This window comes from Canis aureus, chromosome 22, assembly GCF_053574225.1.
Source record: "Canis aureus isolate CA01 chromosome 22, VMU_Caureus_v.1.0, whole genome shotgun sequence".
Classification (NCBI taxonomy): Eukaryota; Metazoa; Chordata; class Mammalia; order Carnivora; family Canidae; genus Canis; species Canis aureus.
Window position 1 is genome coordinate 6,910,837 of NC_135632.1, and position 9,911 is coordinate 6,920,747.

The 9,911-nt window shown below is 53.4% G+C and overlaps 1 protein-coding gene across 7 annotated transcripts in view; it reads right to left on the reverse strand.

The window, feature by feature from the left end:
- Nucleotides 1–4,263, reverse strand: part of MED12L (mediator complex subunit 12L) — a 323,065-nt gene extending 318,802 nt beyond the window's left edge. For 4 of the 7 annotated variants that reach the window (XR_013360938.1, XM_077864688.1, XM_077864687.1 and 1 more), the window contains exon 1: nucleotides 3,993–4,263. Coding sequence is in view for 6 of the 7 variants with exons in the window: in XM_077864688.1 (XP_077720814.1) it covers nucleotides 3,993–4,091 (99 nt within the window). In the remaining variant the exon portion in view is untranslated. The remainder of the gene's footprint in view (nucleotides 1–3,992) is intronic. The other 3 variants (XM_077864692.1, XM_077864691.1, XM_077864689.1) reach the window with 1 other exon arrangement.
- Nucleotides 4,264–9,911: the final 5,648 nt, after the last annotated feature.

Genomic DNA, 9,911 nt, shown 5'->3' on the forward strand with positions numbered 1-9,911 from the left:
CAAGTAAATACAAAACTACAAATTATAGGCTTATACTAGAGAGGCCTCTGAGAAGGTCACTGGGTGAGACCCGAAGGAAAAAGGACAGGCCCTGACAGTACCGGGGTGTTGAATCCATGCCAGGCTTTCGTCTACACGCCGTACATGCATTGCCCATGTCATGCTCCAATAGGCCGATGAGTAGAGCGTATGCTCACCCCCACTCTACAAAAGGAGATACTGAGGGCTGGGGAGAATGAGGAGTAAAGAGGAGAGCCAAGTTGCAAACCCAGGCAGAGGTGCTCCAGAGCCTACCCTCCTAACCACAGGCTAAGGTGAGAAGAGCAGGGTAGAATGGTAGAGGGGGGCCGGACAGGCAGACAAGTGTCCAGGCAGACAAGTGTCCAGGCAGACAGATCGGCAGGTACACCAGACCAGGGGCAGAGAAACGTCAACCTGAAGCAGAAAGAAAGTCGAGCATATCAGTCAAACTGGGGAGCAGTGGACAGATTGGAAATATACGTGGGAACCGACCCGACAAGACATCCAGGAACGTGTAGTATGGAGTGTAAGGAATTAGGGGAAATCAAGGGTTCTCCGATTCTGTTCTTAAAGCTTGAGGACAGTCAGAAAACAAAGTGTTATAACACAATAAAATTAAAGTCCTGTGGGGTGCTGATGCCCAGGCAAGCTCTCAAAAAAAAAAAAAAATGGTCCTTTGAGCAGGTTACAGCTTCTAGCTCTCCTCACCCTCCCCTCCTTCTCCATAGGGGATCTTCATTCTACAGTTCCAGCCTACCTCCCAGGAGCTGTTTTCCAGAACACTACTAGCACTGGTCAACAATAATAAGAGTCACAGCTATAGTAATAAGAATAGCTTCTACCGGGAGGAGGGTTTTTCTCACACAAATGTAATGCATTTCAAACCAGAGTTCTCGAAATTTCCTGAATAGAACACTTACACTAATTTACAAATGAGAAGTTCCACAACTTGCCCAAGGCCATACAACTGCAAAGAGGCTGAACCAGAATCCAAATCCAGCCCTGCCCAATTTGGAAGCCCCTACTTCCTCCATTAAATCAGCACTTGCCACAACGTGAGACACAGATCTCTGATGGAACACAACAATGGTTTTAAATGCACAAATAAACTTTTGTCAAGTTTTAATAGAGTCTGGTTTTATTACGGATAATGCTATGTGCATGTAATACCAAGTAGATAAAAAATTAAGGGGCGCCTGGGTGGCTCAGTCAGTTAAGGGTGTGCTTTCAGCTCAGGTCACGATCCCAGGGTCCTGGGATGGAGCCCCCCGTGGGGCTCCCTGCTCAGTGGGAGTCTGCTTCTCCCCCTACCTCTGGTCCTGCGCCCCTTCATGTTCTCTTAAATAATAAAATCATTAAAAACAAATTTAACATATGCATACACACAACTGGACTCTAAATTTTGCATTACATTTGTAGATGCGAATCCATAACTGCATGTATACTGCTGCCTAGGAAACCAAGTTTCTTAAAAGTTAATTTAAAGAAAACATTATGGGGATCCCTGGGTGGCTCAGCGGTTTAGCGCCTGCCTTCGGCCCACAGCGTGGTCCTGGAGTCCCGGGATCGAGTCCCACGTTGGGCTCCCCGCATGGAGCCTGCTTCTCCCTCTGCCTGGGTCTCTGCCTCTCTCTCTCTCTCTCTCTCTCTGTATCTCTCATGAATAAATAAAATCTTTAAAAAAAATAAAGAAAACATTAGAATAAAAGTACAGGTGATACAGGGATAGGAAGGAACTCTTGGGAACCTACATAAATAACTGAAGCTTGTGGAACAGGGCTCACCACACCACCACCCAAGAACAGCCAAGCACCTGTTCCATATTGTATTCAAATTTGACTGTGGCCACACACAACTCTGGCTCTGCTCCAGAGAGACGAAATATTGGCTGCCTTGGGGGAAAGGGGGTAATATCCGAACAACACAATTTAACATGAATCATTCTTAACACAGTATTGGTCTTGACACAAATACTGGTTTGGTGGTCCGAATCCTCCGCTTCTTTTTCACACACCTTGATTAAGTCAAGCAAGCTTCCTGGGGCCTCAGTTTCACTTTGTCAAAAGAAAGTTATATAAAATAGGTTCTAAGCTCACTTCTGGTTTTGAACTCCAGAACATGTTGTAAAATCCTAAAATCCAAAATTATTTTTTCCATAGTTGGAGAGGCCTCAATCCCGAATGAGCGCTGACCTGAGAAATAAACACTATATATATTAAGTCCACACGGCATCCCAGACGACCATCCCGTAACTAGGGAGATGCTATTAATTACACTTCCCTCTGGAAAATATGGCAAGACGTTACAAGAGGAGAACGATGAGCCAATCAGTATCGCTGTCCCCACCAAAACTTTAAAAATTTCCTGACACTGATTTGTAAGCGACTACCTTTGTTACGGTCGGTCCTCAGTAACTGTTATTTCTAGTCCTTAACAATTAACTTTAATCTGAGTGGAAACAGCCCAGAGAGAAATAGATGGAGAGGGAATCTGCAAGATCTCATCAATCCATCCTTCTGCGAATGAAGCCTCAACAGAACCACCTGTAAAACCTTCCCAGCTTCCACCTGAATTCCTCACTCCACGGATGCTCCAACATGTTTACGTGCTTAAGCCTCTAAAAGGAACTGCCACTCCTTAATTTCCAGAAATATTAACAGAAGTTTAATTCTGTTACTGAAATAAATACCTTTATCAAAAGGGGAGTCCTAAGGACCCCTCCCTCTTTCTTCACAAAGCCCTTTCCGTGATGTCAGTGGGCCTCCAAACTTTTAACAGAGGATTTTTAGATTCCCGGAGAGAAGTTCTGCAATGTGCTCACTTCGTTTTTAGTGTGTGTTGTTTTTTTGTTTTTTGGGTTTTTTTTTTTTTTTTTTTTTTTTTTTTTTTGCTGGAGAAAACAGAGGATGGGTGGGCTGCAGCTGGCAAAGTCAGAAAGCACAGCTGGGTGGCAGGTGATCTTTAAAAAAAAAAAAAAAAAAGAAAGAAAAGAAAAGAAAAGGCAAATCCCTGGGCAAATTGTGTAGCCAAGGGTGATCATTATAACTGGAGAGTTGTTACATAATTACTTCTTAACTACTGACAAACACATCAATGGCTATAAAATGCCATGGTTACTCCAGACACCGAAGCCAGTGTACCTAAGGCGAGAGTCGAGCTTTCTCCCGTTTCATTCAAAGAAATAAGCCATCTCGGGACTCATTTCCCTTCCAAGGTAACCCGTCGGCTTCTACATATACAAAACAGCCTCCCGCAATTAAACCAATCGCCTCTAGGGACGAAAATCAGGCTCCCCTTAATACTGATCTTTTTTTTTTTTTTTTAAAGGGAAAAGGGGGACTACAGAAAGAAGTGCGTGCAAAGACCTCAATATTCATCACCTCGATAAAAAAAAAAAAAAAAAAAAAAAAAGACTTCCCCAGCAAACGGGAAAATCCGACCAGAAAAGGTCTCCCCTCACCCCACCCCCCACCCCCTCCACCCCCGTCTCCACCTCCCTCCACCCGGTCGCTGCTCAGCTGGCGCAAAACCTGGGGACCCGTGTCGGAGGCACCGCATTCCAACATTTCCCCAAAAGTTTACGAGGACGGAGCGGGGCAGCGGGGACCGAACCACGGCCGGCGGCGGCCGGGGCGCGCGGGCGAGGGGGGCTCGGCGGAGGGGGGCCCCGCGGGGCACCCGGCGGCGCCGCGCAAGGCCCGGGGACGGGCGACCCGGGTCGCGGAGAGCGGGCGCCCCCGCGCCGCGCAGGGGCCGCCAGCCGGGGGGTCTCCGCCGCCGCCGCCGGGGACCGGGGACCGGGGACCGAGGACCGAGGACCGAGGACCGGGGCCCCCCCGCCCCCCGCCCCTCCCGCGCCCCCGGCCCCGCAGCTGCGCCCGCGCCGCCCGCTGGGCCAACTTGGCCCCGGCTCAGCGCTGCGGAGCGCGGCCCGGGGCGCGGGGGAGGCCGCCCCGCCGGCGCCTCCTCACCTCCTTCTGCTTCGGGTCCTGCGGGTAGACGTCGGGCGGCCCGAGCCGGGGGCGCTTCAGCGGTCTCTGCTCATAGCTGAGGAGCCCGAAGGCGGCCATGATCGCTCATGTTAACCGGCGAAATGAATGAGAGTTGGAGCTGGAGCCGCCGCCTCTGAGCACCAGGGAGCAGCACTTTGCAGACAGGCTCGCGCGCCCCCTCCTCGCCGCTCCTCGCCGCTCCTCGCTCGCTGCCGGGGCGCTGCCGGGGCGCTGCGGGCACGAAGAAAGCGGGGTGGCTGCAGCCTCTGCCCGGCGCGCACGCAGCCTCCCGCGGGCACCGGCGGCGCTTCGGGCCCGGGACGCGCCGCTCCTCCCGTCCCCGGGGGGGGGGGGGGCGGGGGGAGGAGCAGCTGCTGGGGACGTGTGACTTTTTGCACCAATGGACCCAAACCCACCCCAGCCGGACACGGGGGTGGGGGAGGGGCACGGGCAGCGGGGGGGGGGGGGGCGCGGAAAAAAAACTTTTCTGGGCGCCCAGGCGGGCGGCCCCAGCGCTGCCGGCAGGTGAGGGGGGCCTCGGGCCCCGGGCAGGGCGCCCCCGCCCCCGCCGCTCCCGCACGGCGGGGACCCCTCCCCGCAGCCCCCGCACCTGGGCGCGGGCCGGGCCGGGGCGCAGGGAGCGAGGCCCGCGGGGATGCGGGCGCGCAGGGGCTGGACGCCTGCCGGGCTCCCGCGGCGCTCCGGGGCTCCGAGGCTCCGGGGCTCCGGGGCTCCGGGGCTCCGGTCCCCCCCCCCCGGCGGCGGCGGCGGCGGCGGCGGCGGCTCCGGGCAGGCGGCGAGCGCGCTGCGGGCGGTCGCGGCGGGGCTGCAGGGGGCCGAGCTCGCGGAGGCGCGGGGCCGCCTTAACCCTTTGCGGCGCCGCCCGGGGCCGGGGGAGCGCGGGGAGGGCCGTGCGCGCCGACGGCGGCGGGAGCCCGCGGACCCCTGGGCGCCGCCGCCCCCCGACGCTTTACCTGTTGGTCCCCGCTAGCGCGCAGGGGCCGGCGGCGGCGGCGGCACCCGGGCGGCCGCAGCCTCCATGATCCGGGGCGGGGGGCGGGGGCGCGGGCGGGGGCGCGGGCGCGGGGATCCTGTCGGGGAGGCCTGGGCCCGCGCTCCGGGGACCCCGCCAAGTTTGCGGCCGGCTGGGGGCGGCGGGCGACGCCGGCTCGCCGCCGCCGGCGTCCTCGCCCCCACGGCCCGGGCGCGCGAGGCTCGGAGTTGGCGGCCGGCGCGGGGCCGCACTGAGCATGCCCACTCGGCGGCCGGCCCGGCACTGGCGAGCGCGCTCCGAGCCGCCGCGCCGGGTTTTCGCAGCCGCAGAGCGCGCCGCCCGCGGGCCCGGGCGCCGGGGGTGGGGGGGTCCCGGGGGGGCTCGGCGCGGGGGGCGCGCCCGCGGGACCCCCCCCGCCCCCCCCGCGGCCGCCGCCCGGGTCGGCCTGGGCCGGAGCCTCACCTGCGCGGGGGCCGGGGCGCGGGGGCCGGGGACGCCGAGCCCATCGCCGCCCGCCCCGGGGCCTGGGCGCCGGGAGGCCGCGCCACCTGCCGCGAGCGCCGCGCCCCCGGGACCCGGCGGGGGAGGCGCCGCCACTTGCCCGGGGATGATGGCTGCCGCTTCGGGGCCCTCCCTCCCTCCGTCCCTCCGTCCCTCCGTCCCTCCGTCCCTCGGTGCCGGGAGCTGCGCAGCTGAGAGGTCTCTGATCCTTCAAAACGCAGAGACCCTGCTGCACGCTTGCATCGTACCCTTCCTAGAGACGGAGGAAACTGAGTCCGCGCAGCCGAGGCCCGGTGACCTGCTCAAAGCCACACGGCTGCCTCGGCCTCATCCCAAGTTTCGGACCCATTTTGCACCATTTGGGGTCGGAAGGGCTGCCCTTGCCTTGCTTGTGTCCGCCTCCCCCCCCCCCCCCCCGCACAGTGAGGAATGTGCAGCCTGGAGGTGGTGCCACCTTCTATAAAACGGTATAAGCAGCATCCAACCAAGGGCCCCTGTAGGGCACCAGGCATGTAGTAGGTGCTCAGGTGTTGCCCAGAATCCAGCTGACTTGAAGCCAAAGGGAAGGAAGAAAAGGTAGCGGAGGACGGGCTGGAAGGTGGTGGAGGCCAGTCCCTCACTCCTCACCCCCGATCGCTCAGCCCTCCGCAAAGCAGCCTAAGGCCAAGTCGGACCTGTAGGTTTGGGTTTCTTGACTCAGCCGGAGCCCCTGCTTTCAGATAAGTTACCCTCCACCTGGAGGCATTTTGTGATCCCTCTCTGCACCCTGCCCCCAGGGTTCTTGCTTCCTGAAACCCTGGGTGTAACTTAAAAGCTGAACTTGCCCTCGTGATAAAGGCATCTATCAAATCTAACTTTTTTTTTTTTTTTTTTTTTTTGAGGAAAAGGACAGTTAGCTAAGTTTATGAGGAAGTGATCAAAGACCACAAAAAAAAGCAGGAGAAATGTTGTAATGAATTCCCAAGTGCTCATCTTCCGGCTGTGGAGATGATCAAAGTTTGGACATCCTTTCATCTCCCCCACCCCATCACATTGTCGTGCACTAGAGGGGACCGTGATTCGTTGTTGCAACTTAGGCACACAGGGTGCAGCACTACATGGTGGGCGCTCAATGGGTGGGTGGGTAGGTATGTGGATCCATATCTCACTGGGGGTGCTTTGGGGATGCCTTGTGCTGACATGCTGGTCTGATAGGAGACATAACCTCAGTTCCTCCCTAGGAATAGCTAGGCGACAGTCTCTAACTGGCCTCCATATAGGAAAAATTTTGGAAGCACTCAAAATCGTCTCTACCCATAAAGATTTTATTTTAAAATCAAAATGTATGAGCACTGTGTCCCTAGTGTTTGGAAAAAGAGTCCTGGTCTCCCTAACTCCCTTGTCTCGAGACAGTCTGGCATGGATTCTTTGGCCCTGTCAACATGGGCAGGGGTGGGGGTGGTGGATAGTGGGAGCTTTCGTGCACTGAGACACTAAGCCAAAAATCATTCTTTCACAATATGGACTTCACGGACTTCTCCGTCGTCTAGGCCCTCCTGTTCTTCATGGTCTAGCCTCATCTACTAGCTTTTCCTCCTTAATCCCTCATCCCAGTTAGCTCTCAATCCTGTTTCCAAGCATGGAATTCCCAGGCCCTTCACATTCCTGTAGCCACCTAGGGACAGTCCTTAGAGTCCAGACTCTTGTATGACACTCACCCCAAACTCTTGAGACACAAAATAATCCTTCAGTTCTTTCAGTGACCTTAGCACTCAATTCTTATTTTCTTAACAGCTCATTTCTTGCCATGCATTCAGGTAAGTCACACAATTACCCTGTTCTCCGGTACCCACCCTACCCCCTTGCTCTCCTTCCATTCCAGTTAGTCTTTAAGGTGACTAAGGCCAGTTAACATGGAAGCCACCATGATCTACACTGTGCTGGAATCTCCTGTGTTGGTGCCGGTCAATACAACAGACAGGCACCAATTCTTGTTGGATAATGTGAGTCTCATTTGCTACTGTTCGTATAAGGGGCATCTTAACTTTACCTGACTTACCACCACCACCACCACCGCCACCGCCTCACCTAGCCTGGGAACAGTCTGCACAGAACAGGAATTACTCAGAACGCCAGATAATCCCAGACAGGGCCCAGCCTAGACCTCAGCCCAGCTAGAAGTGAGTTCAGGCATCTGGGGAAGTTTACTACACCAGGTGAAGGAAAAGGATCGAAATGTGACCAGAAAAGGAGTAATGACAAGCCATTTTAAACATATGGGACTTGGGACCCCTGGGTGACTCAGCGGTTGAGCATCTGCCTTCAGCTCAGGGCATGATCCAGGAGTTCCAGGATCGAGTCCCACATGGGGCTCCCTACGGGGAGCCTGCTTCTCCTTCTGCCTGTGTCTCTGCCTCTCTGTGTTTCTCATGGATAAATAAATAAAATCTTAAAAAAAAAAAATATATATATATATATATAGGACTTTATCCTCTAAGTATGAAGCTCAATCTCTCTCTCTCTAGGGCCGCTTTTGTGGGTCAACAAGTGTTCAAATGCTGACCCTTTATCCTAGGTCATATCCAAGGGTTCTTCAAAGATCCCTCAGCATCAGGAATCTCCTTAGCTGCTAATGTTGCCTCTACAAGCCCCGGTTTTCAGAAGTCTGCAAGGAGTCCCTCAGAGCTGGGACTGCTTTTGTAGTCCTAGGCAAAAAAGTCCCTTTAAGATGGCTCATGGCGGGCTTTCTCTCTCTACATTTGGTCTGCAAGAAATACACAGATGTCTTTGCCTGCACATATTCTGATGCATGCATTTTCTCACCAGCTTTCTCTCCTTGCCCGCCACAGACACATTCTGCAGGCGGCCACAGTTCTTCACCTTGAATGTTTTCCAGTCTGGGTCACAGACCAATTCCTCAAGTTCATGCAAACTGCAGGGGACGAATGTGAAGTGCAGAGGCCAGTAGTCCCCTCCAAAGCTCTTTTCACAAGGTCTGGGGTGAGGAATAAAATTTCAGTTGCAAAAGGCAGAGACACGATCCTACTTGAGAGCAAGTTTCCAAAGAATGAGAGTGGAAAAGTCTAGGAGCAGAGGTAGGCTGTTGACCCACCAGAAATTATGGTCCTATTATCCATCTTCTTTACAGATTAGTGGGTGAGGCTCCAGAGGGGAAGTAACTGGCTCTAGGCCACTGAGTTAGCAAGTGGCAAAGCCAGGATCAGACCTAGATCCCTCTGACTCTCCAACCTATGCTCATTATTGTCAGTGGGCTCCTTGTATTAATTACCATTTACATAACACACATAAAAGTGAGCCTCAGAAGACAGGTCTGGTATAAGAGAAGCAAAACTCCTGACAGCTCGCTCTGGCATAGAGCATGCTTCCGCTCAAGTGGAAAGAAACAATTCTCAGTATAGTGCCTGTAGGTGAAGTAATTAAAGTTGCTGGGTTTCCCCGTGGGACTGATGCTTGTCCAGGTGTATATGTTACTGTGTTTTGTTAACAGATTGTCTACAGGCAGTCTTGCTAACTTTCCGTTTTTCTTCTATCCCGATTACATTTAAATGTATTTGTGTTATACCTACTTCTGACTGAAAAAAAGAAAAATCTCCCCTTCTTTTAGCCTCTTAAAGAAAAGGAAAAATGAGAATGACTTGAGAAGGTGGGCCAGCATAGAGAAAAGAGAAATGGAGGATTACTTTTGGGACATTCCAACCAAATGGAATTTTTATTTTTATTTATTTTTTAAGATTTTATTTATTTATTCATGAGAGACACACAGAGAGACACAGAGACACAGGCAGAGGAAGAAGCAGGCTCCCTGTGAGGAACCTGACGTGGGACTTGATCCCCAGGCCCCAGAATCACTACTTGAGCCGAAGGAAGACGCTCTACTGAGCCACCCAGGTGCCCCCCAAGTGGAATTTTTAATACAATCTTTAGGCCACTTGTAGAGTTGTAGAGAATACAGACCTTAAGACTCCCTAAAATAGTGCTGACCACAGAATTCTATTGCTAGCCAAATATGTACTTGCACATTTTTGAATAGCCACATTAAAAAAGTAAAAAGAAACAGATGAAGTTAATTTTAATAATCAATTTGTTTTAACCCAATTTAGCCAAAATATTGTCATTTCCCATGTGATCATTTTTTAATGTGTTGAGACATTTTACAGTTTTTATGATAAGTCTTAGAAATTTGGTATTCATTTTACACTTAAAGTACATCTCATTTCATTTATTTATTTTTCGTAATCTCTACACCCAGTGTGGGGCTTGAACTCACAGCCCCGAAATCAAGAGTCCCGTTCCTCTCTGAGCCAGGCAAGTGCTGCAAGCACATCTCATTTCAGACCAGCCAACTTCACAAGTTTAACAGTCACATGTTGCTAGTGGCTACTATATTGGTCAACCCAGCTCTA